This window comes from Ranitomeya imitator, chromosome 2 (genome assembly GCF_032444005.1).
Source record: "Ranitomeya imitator isolate aRanImi1 chromosome 2, aRanImi1.pri, whole genome shotgun sequence".
In the NCBI taxonomy this organism is placed as follows: Eukaryota; Metazoa; Chordata; class Amphibia; order Anura; family Dendrobatidae; genus Ranitomeya; species Ranitomeya imitator.
In genome coordinates, this window is record NC_091283.1 from 263,045,655 (window position 1) to 263,062,548 (window position 16,894).

At 48.5% G+C, this 16,894-nt stretch overlaps 1 protein-coding gene across 1 annotated transcript in view; it reads left to right on the forward strand.

Annotated features, from left to right (window-relative positions):
• Positions 1-4,218: 4,218 nt before the first annotated feature.
• Positions 4,219-16,894, forward strand: part of LOC138663022 (oocyte zinc finger protein XlCOF8.4-like) — a 48,414-nt gene continuing 35,738 nt past the window's right edge. Inside the window, exons 1-5 of the mRNA XM_069749074.1 lie at positions 4,219-4,392; positions 4,522-4,701; positions 4,785-4,908; positions 4,992-5,089; positions 6,436-6,526. Of these exons, the coding sequence (XP_069605175.1) occupies positions 4,321-4,392; positions 4,522-4,701; positions 4,785-4,908; positions 4,992-5,089; positions 6,436-6,526 (565 nt within the window). The 5' untranslated portion in view covers positions 4,219-4,320. The remainder of the gene's footprint in view (positions 4,393-4,521; positions 4,702-4,784; positions 4,909-4,991; positions 5,090-6,435; positions 6,527-16,894) is intronic.

Here is a 16,894-nt window from a genome sequence, read left to right on the forward strand (position 1 = left end):
CTGCAGGTGGAGGTATGTGGAGATTCCCCATTACTGAGCGCGGGGACATTAAAGGGAACCTGTCACCCCGTTTTTTGAGATTGAGCTATAAATACTGTTAAATAGGGCCTGCGCTGTGTGTTCCTATAGTGTATGTAGTGTACCCCGATTCCCCATGTATGCTGAGAAATAACTTACCAAAGTCGCCGTTTTCGCCTGTCAATCAGGCTGGTCAGGTCGGGAGGGCGTGGTGACATCGCTGGTTCTTCCTCAGCTTTACGTTGGTGGCGTAGTGGTGAAGACACAGCGCGCGATCTGCGCTGTCATCCCTTTCGTCGGTGGGGGCGGCCATCTTCCTGGGGCCGCGCGTGCGCAGATCGAGTGCTCTGCTGCACGGGGCTTCAGGAAAATGGCCGCGGGATGCCGCGCGTGCGCATTAGAGATTGCGGCGGCCATTTTCCCAAAGCCGAGTTTGCATCTCGGCTTTGGGAAAATGGCCGCCGCGATCTCTAATGCGCACGCGCGGCATCCCGCGGCCATTTTCCTGAAGCCCCGTGCAGCAGAGCACTCGATCTGCGCACGCGCGGCCCCAGGAAGATGGCCGCCCCCACCGACGAAAGGGATGACAGCGCAGATCGCGCGCTGTGTCTTCACCACTACGCCACTACGCCACCAACGTAAAGCTGAGGAAGAACCACCGATGTCACCACGCCCTCCCGACCTGACCAGCCTGATTGACAGGCGAAAACGGCGACTTTGGTAAGTTATTTCTCAGCATACATGGGGAATCGGGGTACACTACATACACTATAGGAACACACAGCACAGGCCCTATTTAACAGTATTTATAGCTCAATCTCAAAAAACGGGGTGACAGGTTCCCTTTAACCCCTTCTGCACGGAGACTCTTTATAAGAATCATAACGTTGTTGTTCTGTTTCCTGTAATAGATACATACGAGCCAACTATGGAGGACAGGAAGTGAGGGAGCGGATTGTTCTCATATTATAGAGCCATATTCCCCCACACAGTATAATGTCCCCACAGTTCTGCCATCCCCCCACTTTCTAATGTTCCCACAGTACTGCCCCCTACATGCACAATATGGTACCATCCACCTCACTGACTACCTCCGACCACCGACAATTAATAAATTCTCACTTCGCCTCATTCTTGGTGCAGATACGAATGAACCCAGGATCTATGAGATATTTCCATACGATAGTTGGATAGGCAGGAGTGTATCATCCATAAAGGTAGCCCACTCGGTTGCTATGATACCTATGAATTGACAGGGCTCGGTGGGGTGTGGTATTGGTCACCCTCTCCTTCCCATCATCACAATGTCAGCGATATCCACATTCCCATGATGGTGATACCGCTGAATAGATTAGTGAATCAGGGAGTGGAAAGCTCCTGATCCACCATTCAGCCTTCACTTCTGAGTCTGAGACTCCGTGCACTGCAGACACAATGACGTCACTACATCACACCTGTAGTACGGAGCCTCAGTACTCACACCGCACAGACCAGAGCAGCGCTCCTCAGGAACCGGGTTGGCTGAGTAGTGTGTGTGTTTTTTTTCTAATATCATGAATTGTGGGGGCATCATAATAAGAGAAGAGCTGTTGGGACTCTCATACTGAATGTGAGGCTGGTAGGGGCCATTATACTGGGGTTGTGGTGGACTGTAAATGCCTCCATACTGAGTGGGGATTATTATTTTGTGTAGCAGGTTGTGATGGCCATAATTAGAGATGAGCGAATATGTTTGGAAAACGATAACCAAACATAAATTCAGCACGAATATGGTACATTCGGATTCATGATCGGTAACACGAGCATTTTTCTTAAGATCGGAAAAAGTTGTTAACATTCAGTAAAAGATATAATAGAAGCCGGCAATACATGTGCCACATTTAGTAAAATCACAGCCACCAATGTGGGAGACTGGGGTTCAAATCCTGGCTCTGCCCTGTTGGACATAATATACCAGTAGTGGTCCATAACACTATGGTGCCTACCTCAATAATCATGAGTGTCACGAGCAAAGAGAGTCATGACGGCTCAGACAGCACCTGGATTAACAAGGTCCACATCAGATGTCGAGGAACCAGGACAATCTGATGATAAATGCGCTACTGGACCAAACCATACATGGACAAGGCAAGAGGGAATGGGAGCCAGTGAAGAGATTTGCAGAGGGGAGAAGCGGAGGAGTAGCGAGGAGAGAGATGAATTAGTCGGGCAGCAGAGTTAAGAATGGACTGGAGAGGAGCAAGGGTTTTAGCAGGTAGGCCACAGAAAAGGACGTTGAAGTAGTCGAATCTGGAGATCATCACACATCCTGAATCCCATAGTCCAGTACCCATATACCCATCATACATATCCTACATCCCATAGTCCCATGCCCATATACCCATCACACATCCTTCATCCCATAGTCCAGTGCCCATATACCCATCACACATCCTCCATCCCATAGTCCAGTGCCCATATACCCATCACACATCCTCCATCCCATAGTCCAGTGCCCATATACCCATCACACATCCTCCATACCATAGTCCAGTGCCCATATACCCATCATACACATCCTCTATCCCATAGTCCGGTGCCCATATACCCATCATTCAGACCTACATACATACACTCACCTTTATATATATATATATATATATATATATATATATATATTATATATAGATATAGATAGATTTTTTTCCTTTACGTTGGAGGGCCCAATTCCAGCTGTTGCTGTCGGACCTGTGATTTCTATCTCCTCCACTGTGTACAGGATAATAGAGTATAATAAAGTAGTTATGGACGAGACTTAACTAATATTGTGCAGTGACTCTGCTTTCCATATAGTGATGGATATTTCTTGTTGCTGAAACTATGATGTTTTTCACTTTAACCCTTTGTTAAACCCCTCTGATCGGTGCGATCATACAGCATACAAGCCTGTGATGGCTCCGGTGATGCCCTGTACTACTGTAGTGCCGTGTATCATCACTGCTGTCAGTGTAATACTAACGGCCCCATACACATGAGATAAGAGTTGGCTGAACGGTCATTTGGCAGATGGCCATCTCTCCCGACTCCCCCATGCACACAAATATTCCAGCTTTCCTGGGGTCTGTATGAGAGAGTCGCCTCCAGACTCCTCTAGCGGAGGATTATCTACAGGAAGAACAAACGGATTATCCTCTGAAATTCAGGATGTCAGATCCTTCTCTGCCCTGACATCATCTGTCGGGAGACCCCCAAATACATTATATAGTCGCCCAAACCCCCGAAATCAGTGATTTCCTGTAACTTTAGTCTAAAGTGTATGGGGGCGGTAAAAGGTAACTTATTGGACGCTGCCTCTGGCGTAATAGACCTTCATACATTGGAGCCCAGACCCCATTATTAGGCATGTAAGTATCGTAATAACTAGGCCGCCCCATACTATGCAGTACTTGGGGGCGGGGGGCATTCAGCCAAACTCTGTCACCTTCTTAGACGCCATGTTTGCTTTTCACAGTAGTAAGTGGTTAAACTGCCAGGGTTTTTGTTGAAGCCTCCTCTGTGCCGTCTCTGCGGTGCCATCTATGTTCTAGGGCACAAAAAGATTAATTTCTTTTTAATAAATGTTTAACATGTTAAAAATTATAAAATGTGTCTTCTTCCTTTTCCATGTTTTTTTGTTCTTTTTACAAGAATTGTTGGAGCCAATTTTCTTTAGAAACATTTCAATATCTGTTTTCTTCTGGTGTTTTTCCTGTAATATAGGAAAGCCTAAGGCCAGAAATAAACCCCATAAATCACTGTACATGGAGACTTTGGGATCAGATCATTTCTGAAAACCTTCATATAGAGGCCGGTGGTGATGGAGTCAGTGACTGACTCTGGTAAATCTGTCTCTAGAGCCGTAGTAGAAGATGAAGATGTCGTCCTCACCATGAAGTAGTTATTTCTCATGTCGTGTGTAATGAATATCTCCTGCAGTATTGCTAATGCCGATTCCAGGGTCGGAAAATGAGACGAGAATTAGCGTTATGGAAGATGAGTCTATGAGAAACGTATTCAGCTGCCGACTCCGAGGAGGAAACTGCTTGTTGTCTGTGGCCTAAATATATAGGATTTATTAGTAGATGTAAAGAAGGAAACTAAATACTGTAAAATAATAAATCTCCTCATATGTTTCCCTTATTATCTCCAGTAATTGTATTATTACAGGATTCTTATGATGTTACATCGGCTCATCTTCTCATTCAGGTCTCTACAATATCGGATCCTCTCAGTGAAGATCTTCTACAAAAGAACATTTTCCTGATTTACCCATCAAAGATTGATATGGACAGAAACAAGATGGCGGAGAGGATATTACACCTCACCCTAGAGATCCTCTTCCGGCTTACTGGAGAGGTGAGAGATTCTGATGACGTCACATTACATCATTCTTATCTATGGGAATAACAGATGGACAGAACTGGAGAGGTGAGGACTCTGGAAATGTCTGTAGTGAGATTTATTAATGTGTCTCTCCATTACCAGGATTACACAGTGGTGAAGAAGACCTCTGGTGATCGCTGTCGGGACCCTGTGTCTGAGGGATGGGGAAGACCCCTGAGCCCAATCACGGGGCCTCCACCTCACCCCCTGATCCATGCGGACATCAATGACCAGAAGATCCTAGAACTCATCTACAAGATGATTGAGCTGCTGACTGGAGAGGTGACACTGCTGGGAATGCTGGGACATTATACAGTAACACTATGAAGGGATCGGGGGGATGACGGTATCATTGTATGTGTCAGGTTCCTATAAGGTGTCAGGATGTCGCTGTCTATTTCTCCATGGAGGAGTGGGAGTATTTAGAAGGACACAGACATCTGTACAAGAACGTCATACTGGAGGTTCCCCAGCCCCTCACATCTCCAGGTAATAGATAGGACTAAATACACACGGCCTATAATTATCTGTATGTAAAGAATGAATTCACTCCCTGTATGTGTTTCCTCCAGATCTATCCAGTAAGAGGACAACACCAGATAGATGTCCCCGTCCTCTTCCTCCACAGGACTGTAACCCAGAAGATCCCAATGTTCCTCAGGATCATCAGGTAGATGGAGAGAAGGTGTCAGGAGATCTCCTCTATGATGTGTAGATACGGCGCCCCAGGGTCCTGGTCGTCACAGTAATGTCGCTTTCCTCTCAGGGAGAGTGATATTACGTTTGGAGGCAAAGAAGGATAACTGCATCCAGGTATCACAACCATGCAACACACTTCACACTCCAGGCCACCATGTTGGGCTTTTGCTCTATTTATTAGGCCACTCCCCACATATAGATATGTAACTAGTAGACTGGAGGGAAAGTTAGAAAGTTCCAGACAGTGGTTTGAGGAGGACAGAAGGTCCACGGAGCTGTGCATGCCCTTACAGCTGCAGCTCCCAGAAGGAGACACTTTGAAGGAGGACTTTATTGTAGCGAGTGTGAAGGAAGTCAGAGCAAATGAGTGGATACCAGAAGGGGACCAGCCCTGCACAGGCTCCCTCCTTCTGAGGCGCAGAATCCCGGTAGCCGGAATACCGAGGGAGTACATACCTCTATGCTTTAATCCAGAGACAGGCAGGACAACTAATTCCGCGTTACTTGTCCGACCCACACCCAGGAGGCATGGTGGTACCCCTCAGAGGCCAGGGCATGCTAGAGTCCCTGTAAAACGCCTCAAGCCACCAGTCATACAGGTTTTAGCCTATCCGACCACGGGGGACAGAGAGAGAGAGACATTACATCTGTGAGGACCTTATTTGAAGCTAATGCAGTAAGGGACTACACCACTACAGCGCAAGGGAAGGCTACTGATTTCCACCTGGATAAGGGGACTCTGGACTTGCCTCCAAACCGGCCGGACTCTGCCTACCCTGTGATCTGGTGCTCTAGACTGCGTACCCCTGAAGTCTTCAGTAAACCAGGTAAAAGCCTGCAAACCTGTGTCCTCGCTCTTTAATGCACCGTCCACCATCTTCCAACCACATACCGGGAAGCCCTGGGGAACCACTTCACCTGTGGGAAGGTATACCATCTAGCTGCCATAACATCACCCCAGCGGACCCCTTATAGCAGCGTTGGTCACCCTGACCGAATACCACAGGTGGCGTCATGAACATAAACTCTTTTCCACTTTAAAGACCTTTCCCCATTTATACGGACACCTCTGGGCCACGGACCGGGTCACCACCGTGACATTCCCCTTGCGAACTGACAGACCTGGTACTGAGTATCCCGTTGCCCTATGGGGGTGATCTATAGATGCCGGTGAAGGTCTTGTGCTCAGTCTTGTTTTATCCACCAGTATTATATGTTTTATACTTGTGTAATGAGAACGGTGGAGATGGCAGGATTAGAGCTGATCATAGATGGGACTTCTCCATCTGTCGGTGACTTTTACTATATTTGTTTCAGGGTGAAGATCTGACCCATATTAATACTACAGAGACATATGTGAGGGGAGATGAGTGGTGTAAAGAGGAGATTCCCACATATGACTACCCAGGTGAGTAGTGACCACTAAATGCAGAGAAGTCACAGATTTTTCTCATCACCGGCTGTGGCTGCTTGACCGCGTATCGCCAAACTGGGTCTTCTCCATGCCCCATCTTCCTAACTCCCCACGTACCCATTATACCATCCTCCCCTCCTTCTGTTAAACCTTAAATTAACACACAACACGTAAGTTTCTTTGGATAATTTGGCCACAGCGGCCATTTTATTAAACAAACAATAACATGAATAACAACATATAAACCATATGTAAAAAACCTTGAGGGGAGGGTTCTTGGGGTAATAAATCTGGCTCAAAAATAGGCATAAAGCCACCACCAAAACTTGGAAAACCAAACACTTCTTTACCCTCAGCCGTAACCACCAGCTCAAGGGCACCATGCAACCCATTTCGGGCAAACCAAAACCCCAAAGCTCCCGAGGTAAACTCCCCGTCCAGAGCCCGTAAACAAAAGCCAGATCAAACCCCGTAAAACGTCATCACCACCTCCAAGAACCCCACCCCCCGCCACACACGAACAGCCCTGACCACCTCAGGCTCGTGAGTGCCCCACCACCACCAGAGCTCTTTCAACTCCTTCCTGTAGCCCGAGCGCCCATAAATCCATACCAACATCATTAAGGTGCACTCCATCATCCCTCCAAAAATTGCCAACCCCAGCCTCCAGTTCCAAATATCTCACGGCAATACCCCCGTTCCGAGACACAAAACCCGCCACCGCCCTATTCAGTTTTACCCGGGCTCTATTAATCCCATTATGGGAACATGCATCCCGCCACTTACGCCGTGGCACAATGTCCGACCAAACAGTCAGAACACCAGGAAAAGCAACCCACAACCTTAAAAAATCGAAACGTATGTCTCTAATCAATTCCCTCACTGGCCTCCTACCCAAATCATTTCCTCCAAGGTGAACCACCAAAATGTCCGGGGGGCGATCAAGTCTGGCGGCATTAGAAACTTCCACCAACAACCTCCGCCATAACATACCCCGAAAGCCCAACCATCTAATAACCACCGAATCCCGTGCGAAGCCTAATTGCCTACCATTTGGCCTGGCATCCGCCCGAAGCGCACCCCAGTGAACAAATGAGTGTCCGATAATCCAGGCCAGGAGGGAGGATCGACCTGAAAAATATAGCAATGATTAGCGCCATACATATCTTGCCACCATCACCCCCAGACTCAATGCCTAACATAAGACAGATAACGATTCGAGCTCCATCTGCCTATTCTCTTAATCACGTCCGATCCCAAACCCAGATCATCAGCCTCGGACGCAGCACCAATTCGAAACGAGTGCGACCCGAAATTCCTCGGGTCGACACCCAGCAATCCCAAACCCCTCTTCAATAGAGCCGTGAATTGAAAGCGTGACAAGAATTCCCCGTTCTGGTGTCGTAACAAAAGGCCTGCCCTCAGCGGCCACAGACGCCAATAAGACTCCAAACAGTGCTGCGGGCACATAACGCTACCTCCAACTCTTCCCAGCACCACTCGCTTACCCTTACCGAGCTGATCAGTCTTAGAACGCCTAATCCAAAAAACAATGCCCCCAGCCCAAAAGTCAACATCTTCCGCTAACAGACCACCCGCCTTATCTTTATTCGGGGAAACCAACTCCCCCAGGCGCAAAGCCCCAAAGAACGCTAGAGAAAAGGCTAACCGAAACAATAAAACCTCGAACTGAGAACTACAAATACCGCCCAAAGCCTCCCCGAGCCGTTCCAGCATTCCAAAAGAAATCGGCCTGCGTCTATCAAAAGACACGTTGCCTTTCCTGAAACCCTTCAACGCCTGTCTTATCAAAAAATCTTTTGTCACGTCCGCCGAACCTTGCAAACGAAAACCAAAAGCCAGACCCGCAATAACTTTATTCAACTTTGACACAGACCATCCCCATTCAGCCGCCTTACCCATCAATGCCAGCAAAGCCATAGTCCTATCGCCGTCCGACTCAACCGGCCCGCATTGGACCAACCAACCTTCCCACATCTCCCATGCCGCTTCGTAATCCGACCACGTTCGTCTCGACAATGAACCCTGTATTAAACGACCTCCCCGTCCGCAACAATCTGCCACAGATGCGAAGGACATCCCGCTCCTGTAGGTTCCGAATCTGGCGCCAGTTCCCGGAATCGATCCCACTGCAAACGAGATAAAGCATCGGCTATAGTGTTTTGTACACCTGGAACGTGCACTGCCGAAATCCACGAGTTCAATTCCAAACACCTTAACACCAATTGCCTAACCAACCTGATTACGGGGGGAGAAGAAGAAGATAAACTGTTGATAACTGACACGACACTCAAGTTATCGCAATGAAAGCGTACCCGGCGATCCTTAAACATGTCGCCCCAAATAAACGCTGCCACCACAATTGGGAACAACTCCAACAATGCCAAATTTTTTGTAAGCCCATTTTTTCGCCACTCTTCCGGCCAGACTCAGACACTCCATTTGCCTCCGCAGTAGGCCCCATACCCGACTCCCCCTGCTGCGTCCGTATAAATTTCACAATCAAAGGCATTCAAATCCTCCTGCTGAATCAACGCCTTGCCATTATAATTCTCCAAAAAACGCTGCCAAACCAACAGATCCTCCCTGTGCTCCCTGCTCAGGCGTATGAAATGATGAGCTGCACGGACACCCGCCGTAGCCCTGGACAACCTTCTGCAGAAAATGCGGCCCATGGGCATGATGCGGCACGCAAAATTCAGGCGACCTAGCAACAACTGCAACTCCTTCAACGTCACTTTCCTCAACTTTCCGATTCTGGATACCTCCTGCTTCAGCAACAACAATTTGTCATCGGGCAACCTGCACTCCATCTTACCAGAATCAATAAGAATCCCAAGAAAACTTAAAACCGTACATGGGCCCTCTGTTTTCTCCTGCGCCAAAGGGACCCCGAAATGCCCGGCCACCCATTCCATGGTGGCCAATAAATTGCCGCACACCGCCGAGTCTGGAGGACCCACAAACAAAAAATCATCCAAGTAATGAATGACCGAAGGAACATCAGAAACGTCTCTAACCACCCATTCCAAAAATGTACTGAAAGTTTCAAACAACGAGCAGGAAATCGAACAGCCCATCGGCAAACGCCTATCTAAATAAAAACCTCCATTCCAAAAGCAACATAGCAACGGAATGCTCTCCGGATGCACCGGCAGAAGCCGAAAGGCAGACTCGATGTCTGTCTTTGCCATCAAGGCCCCCGCTCCGTACATACGAACCCACTCCACTGCCGCATCGAACGACGTATACACAACCGAACATAATTCCTCTGCAATGCCATCGTTAACAGAACAACCTTTTGGGTACGACAGATGCTGAATTAAAAAAAACTTATTCGGCTCCTTCTTGGGCACCACTCCCAACGGAGAAACAATCACCCCTTCCATAGGCAGCGAACCAAACAGGCCCGCCATTCTCCCTAACTCCACCTCTTTTGCTAACTTACATGAAACAACATCCGCATGCAAACTTGCTGACCTCAGATTCTTTGTAGTAAAAGGGACCGCATGATTCGGGCGAGGAATCCTAAAACCTTCAGCAAAACCATCCCTAATAATCGCCGCCTTCATCCAGTCCGGGTATCTACTTAGATAAGGGGCCATCTTTTGAAGCCTCACTGGCGTCAACCCCATGACCGCTACCCACTCCTGGCTTGCCCCTTGCTTTTCTGAAACATTTTGAAGCCCCGTGTGAGGCTCCGCTACAATGGGAGCATACGTGCTTAAACCTACAGGTATTGCCATACTTGCACTGGCCGTCATTGAACTGCCAGCACGTGCCCGTTTTTTCTTTAGCCCCCTGTGACCCCTGTCCTCCTCCCCCTTGTCCGGACTGCTGACTATTACCCCCCCGCACCCCTGAAAGGACTGCCCGTACCGCACAGGGGCCATCACCTTCAGCCACAATCCAATATCTTTTTGATCCCATTTTATTTCGGGCCTCACCGCCTTCCGCTGCCTAAATTGTTCATCGTACCGCAGCCAAGCCTGGCCTCCATACGTACGATGTGCCTCCCCGATAGAATCAAAATAACAGAAAAGACCCGAGCGATTCTCCGGGAATTTTTCTCCTATCACACTGGCCAAGATAGCAAAAGCCTGCTGCCAATTTACAAACGTCTGAGGGATCAAGCGCCAACGCCTTTTTTCCTCCTCCTCCTTTTTGCTATCATCCTTCTTCCCTTTGTCCAAATTAAATTTCTCCAAAGGGAGGAGGGAGAAAATCTCCACAAATTCGTCCTTCCAAATCTTCTCCTTCACCTCCTTCTTTAAATGGGCACCGAGGGGACCCTCAAAGCACACATAAACTTCCCATTTTGCCCGATCGTCCAGCTTCACCTCATCCTTCTTACCCGTCTCCGTTTGAACCAAGACTGACACCCCAGCTGCCTGATCCGACGCAGCAGCCCCAGACCCCACTAAAACACCAGGGACCCCTCCCCCGGCTACGTTACCAGAATCCACCAACCAAGCCCCAGCGGGTGACCCTCCCACACTGCTTGCTGCCCCCGCATCCAATCTCCTCAAAATGTGCGACATGCCCGCCAAAAGTTCTCTAACTCCAGGAAAACCTGAACCGGCCTCCCCTACCCCCTCCGCTAACCCCGCCGAACCCGGCACCGAAATAGGACTAGACATATACTCACGAGGCTGCGCAGGTGCTGTGTCCCCACCAGCCGTGTCTCCGGAATCCCGCTGCTCGCCATCGTCTGGATGCTCGCTCCCAGATCCAGGGTCGTCGCTGCCACTGAGGTGCCCCAGGCCCGCGCCCCTGGCCTCCACGTCACCAGGGGGTACCGAGACTGGCGATACACTCCTGTCGCTGGACCTCCTGGCGGATCTTGACTTGACGGCTGTTTGTAATCCACCTCGGCCTCCTGGCCTACTTGCCCGACCGGCACCTGTCCCACGACCACCACGTCCCGGGCCCAGCTGAACCACCGATGCCAGCCTGCCCGTCGCCCTGCTCTGTCGTCCGGTGCCTCTGCCAGACCCACCTGGGGAAGGTGAGCCCGCCGCTGCCACCGCTGCTCCATAACTCCCCCTCACTGCTGGCGTCGCTGGACTCCTGGCTCCTCCTGTTGTTGCCGCCGCTGACCGCGCTGTAATTCGGCTGTTCCTGGTGCCGCTGGGGGGCGCCGCACTTCCCCTCGATCCCGGACTAGGCCGCACTTCCTGTGCGGCCCTCACCGCTGGCGCCGCTGTACTCCCGTCTCCTCCTGCTGCTGCCGCCGCTGTCCGCGCCGTGGTCCGGCTACTTCTGGCACCGCTAGAGGGCGCCGCACTGCCGCTCGCTCCCGGACTAGGCCGCACTTCCGGTGCGGCCCTGACTTCCGTTGCGGCCCTGGCATCGGGCCGCCCCTGGCTGGTCCCCGCTCCACGCCGCCGACTCGCGCCGGCAGAGCCGCCGGGTGGATTCGTGCCGGAGGGGGGAGCGGGCTGGATGGTCGCGCCGCGTCCCGCAGCCCCCGCAGGGTCCCCGGAGGGGCTCCGCGGCCTGCGCCTGCCGCGCGGTGCCATATCGGGGGACAACCTTTCTGGGGGCCGGGTCCTCCTGGTCCTGCTGCCCCGGCTCCCGCAGTCGCCCAGCAGCCTGGTGAGCTGCTCCTCCAGCCATCCATCGCTCCTGGACCTGGATTCCCTGCGCAGCTGCTCCACGAGGCTGTCTATGGAGGCCATGGTGAGTAGCTGCACACGTCTTCTCTCCTCTTGATTCACCTCACAAGTGATCCTTCCCGCACTTTTTCGGCCCCCGCCTCCTTCTTCCACTGAAAACACCCCCCTACTCAAAATTCCCACCAATCCCCTTGCAATCCTTGTTTTTATTCAAAATTAACTCCAAACCCCCTTCTCGGCCACGCAGTCATGTGGGGGCTTCCATCAAGCTACGCCCATTACAGCCCCCCTTCTTTATCGGTGGTGTAATCCGGCCGTATTACCATGATCACCATTTTACCTCTAGACCACAACATTCTCCTCCACCCAAAACTGTTCTAATGACTTTGGGCATTGAAAGCCCTTTTCTATAGAACTTACATCCTGGTAGATCCACCTACTCCCTGGGTTTAGGAGACGCTGTTACCTGCCCAGATCTGTGAACTATAAAGCCAAATGACAGCGTACGTAGAATGTGCTGACAAGATAGAAAATCACTTGAAGAAAAATATTCTGATGGGCCTGTAAGAGAAAGTGGAGGGTAATGATGCTGTTGGCTTCCTAGATCCCTGAGATCTTATCGGAGGAATCTCCCTTCTCTCCCTTCTGTGCTGCTGAATGTGATCATATGGTCCCTACAAGACCAGGTCCCGTCTTTCTGGCCAAACTTCCAGGAGGATTGTGATAATCTACATAAACCCATCACACCGGTGCCATGATATATCTCTGAGCTGTGCGTGGCTGATGGCTGTAATATACATTTATTCCCGCCTGCAGGAGATGTGCTGGCTCCAGCCCTGGTTTCATGGATTCACTCCACCTCATAAATTACATTGTTTCTGATCCTAAGAAATTCAGATTACTGCACAATCTCTCCTGAAATGGGGAGCAATATTATTTCCTCTAATCTTCTGGTCAGGATTCATAGTAGCTCCAATGGTCCACCATAAATGAATGCAATTCCGGTTTAATTTTAAAGTTCTCCCCTCATACATACGTTGTTGATGGGGATGTAACATATTTTTTTATTCTAGGTTTTTTTTTACCTGTTCATTCTGTACGATAGTTTGATTGTGGTGGGATCGGCCTGCCTCCCTTATGTGAGTCTGTAACTCCCTGATAGTCCTGGTGATGAAATCCATCTTCTGGCTGTTTAATCTGTATATGTAGTTTTCAGTTAATGAGATTCTCGTGCTCTGGGGCGGGGCTGTGGGTGGGGCTTTATGTGGTGCTGTGGGCGGGGCTTTATGTGGTGCTCTGGGGCGGGGCTGTGGGTGGGGCTTTATGTGGTGCTGTGGGTGGGGCTTTATGTGGTGCTCTGGGACGGAGCTGTGGGTGGGGCTTTATGTGCTGCTCTGATTACATATTCATCTGTATTGGCCTATGACAGGTCGCTGATCCCTCACTGACCTGCCCCCATTTTTACATAATGCATATAATAGTGTTGATATTATTGTTGATAATGCCTATAATATTGTGAGGCTTAGACAGAAAAAATTTACATCCAGCAAAACACCACAACATCTCATTTTTCCCTATCCACCAAATCCCTTCTTGATTCTGGTGTTAGATTAGATGTCTCATGTGGTCTAGATGGTCGGGATGCTTTATCCTCAGAGACCATTTTGGTAAAACCATCAACTGTTTAGACCAAAGACAAATGGGGAAATGTTTTGGATTTATTAATTAGATGTGTGGGGAAATGGCTCACCTCCAGAGACTTGCTCTTCCAATAAAGATTGAAATGTTAGCAAGGGCCTCCTGTTCCTCCCTTGTAGGAAAAAGATCCAGTTGATCAGATTTATAATGCAATTTTTTTTCAATCAATTTTCTGTATAATAGATGTAAATCCTTAATTATCATGAATGAATCTAGGCGAGATGAAGGGGAGAACGTTGGCCCTTTCTGCATCACGGTCATCTGTGTGGTTGTCGATCCATGATGTGATAAATTCCCTGTAAATGGTCCTCGTGCCGATCTTTATTTGAGGATGCGAGATGCTGATTCCTTTTCCCAAATTGCCTCGTTCGAGGAGCCTTTTCAGGGTCACATTCACTCACAGAAGATATGGATTGAATGGATGAGGTCCTGGAAAGGTTCTTGTCAATGGAACTTTTCTTTATTTGCCAGCGGAAAATCTTACCGGTGGCAAAATCTGAACTGTCACGTTGATATTTGTTGGACTTATTGTTTGTTCCCATCTTTCCATGTCTTTCTCCATGTTGGTTGTGGTCTCTTGAAAAGATACTGCTGTCATTTCTGATTGTACCTTATTGTGGAGATCCTGTATCTCCTCCTCAGTTTCGGCCAATGATGCAGTATTTTTTCAATAATTATGTGGATAAATTCCAAGGAGCATGTATTCGCTGCCTTAATCCACCTTTGAGTTCCATTTTCATCTTCAAGATCAGAAGTCGGATAAACTTGTATTCTTAGTCCCCGTGGTCTGATTTTCTGGCCCCAATAATTTTCCACTGCCGTTTTCATCCACCGCAGTTTAATGTTTTTATGTAAAGCATATTTATATTAGAATCTCTTGGCTGGTGATTGAAGTGTGGCCGGTGCCAGATCCTGCCCCCTTCTTACACACGTGCGTAGCTTTAGCTGGCCAGGAGCGTTCCCTGGTCTTGGTCCGTTCTGTGCGGCCCCAACGTTAAGATAACAGTATTCCGACAATATTAATACACAACTTGGTCCTATTTAACGTGGTAATCCTATTAGTTAGTGCCCACTCACAGTGACATCAACAAAACATCCTGAGGACGATAAACCTCAAAGGATAAAGGACTGGAGCCAGAAGAATGGTTTTTATAAAAAAATCTTTTATATTTTTATTAGAGCAACAAACATGATAAATACATGGATACAAATAGTTAGAAGGGTTCAGAAAGAAAAGAGGGACTTTAGGACTCACAATAGTTACATTTTACTGTCTAGTAATTAGCATGATCCTTGATAAAAAAAAAATAAGTCACCTTACTAAAACAATAGGTGCTACAATGTTGTGAACACTAAGAACAAATGACAAATCTTTAATAAATAAATAGTGTATAAATTATAGCAGGCAGGAGATTAGTGAAGATCAAGATATAAGTGCAATATTATAATCCTATTACCAGATTGGCATGTTTAGATCATACACGCATCCTAGACTTCCCCATAATTTATATATCCGGAATAGCATAGGATAGATTTTCCCAAGTGTCCCCAGAGACCCATCTTCCAAGCACTGTACCGCAGGACATCTTGTCGTCACCCTCTCTATCAGCTGTTGTACCACGCTGGAAGACGCCTCACGCTCCCAACCCTTTAAGTGCTGGCACTGAGCCGCCAGGAAGTATATTTCAGGGTTAGGCAAAGCCAAACCTCCTTCATCCTTAGGTCTCTGAAGCGTCTCCAACCTAATGCAGGGATGCTGCTTCCCCCACACCAAATTCCTAAATAAGGAGTTAATCAGCTTAAATTTCCCACGTGGTATCCAAATAGGTGAGTTATGGAAAACATACAGAATCTTAGGCATGAGAATCATTTTAATAAGGTTGACTCAGCCCACCACTGACAAGTTCAATTTAGACCATGCCCCTACTTTTGCCTTAAGAACCCCCAACACGGGAGTCAAATTCTTATGCAAGTAATCTGTAATCGGCAGAGAGATCCATATCCCCAAATATTTGAACTGATCAGTTACTTTGTCTGCCTCCCTCCGCAACATCTCCCACCTCATCCCCTACGTCATCTACCTTAAACAGAGTTGATTTATTCCAATTTATCCTCAACCCCAACAATGCTCCAAATCTTTCCATAAGCCGAATTGCATTTCCCAATGAAATATGTGTATCGCTCAGGAACAGCAGTATGTCGTCCGCATATAACACTATCTTTTTTTCAATTGTCCCATACTTAAACCCAGATACTTCAGCAGACTGCCTAATCTTGGCGGGCAACGGCTCAACAGCCAAAGCAAACAGGAGAGGGAAGAGTGGACACCCCTGTCTCGTCCCTCTATGTAACTTTACTCCATTCACCCTAACTCTAGCCACTGGTTGCGCATACAGCAGTTTGACCCAGGACACAAATTGTGGACCCAAACCCAAACAGTGTAACACCTGCCACAAATACCCCATTCTACACTGTCAAAAGCCTTATGGGCCTCTAAGGATGCAATAACTCTCTGGCCGCAGTTATCAGCACCCAGCTGTACATTCATAAAAAGCCTTCTCAAGTTAATTGCCGTAGACCTGTCGGGCATAAAGCCTGACTGATCCGGATGTATTAATTTAGAGAGAACACCTCACAGTCTGGCTGCCAACACCCTGGCCAGAAGATTGACATCTGTTGTAAGCAAAGAAATTGGTCGGTATGAATATCGTAAGTCTTTATCCTCCTTCGGGATTACCACTATTATGGCTTCTCTCATGGAGGCTGGCAGGATTCCCCTACTCTTAGTCTCCGCCAAGACCACTCTTAATCTGGACATCAACACTTCCTCCATATCTATGTAAATTTTGGCTGGTAGTCCATCTATCTGCTCCTGGCGCCTTACCCCTTGCCATTGACCTTAATGCCCGGCTCAATTCCTCATCCGTAATTAGTGCCTCCAAACTTTCCCTGTCATCCTCACTCAGCTTGGGCAACTCAAGTCCCCCTAAAAAAGCCCCAGTGTCTCCCATCAATGCATCCACCC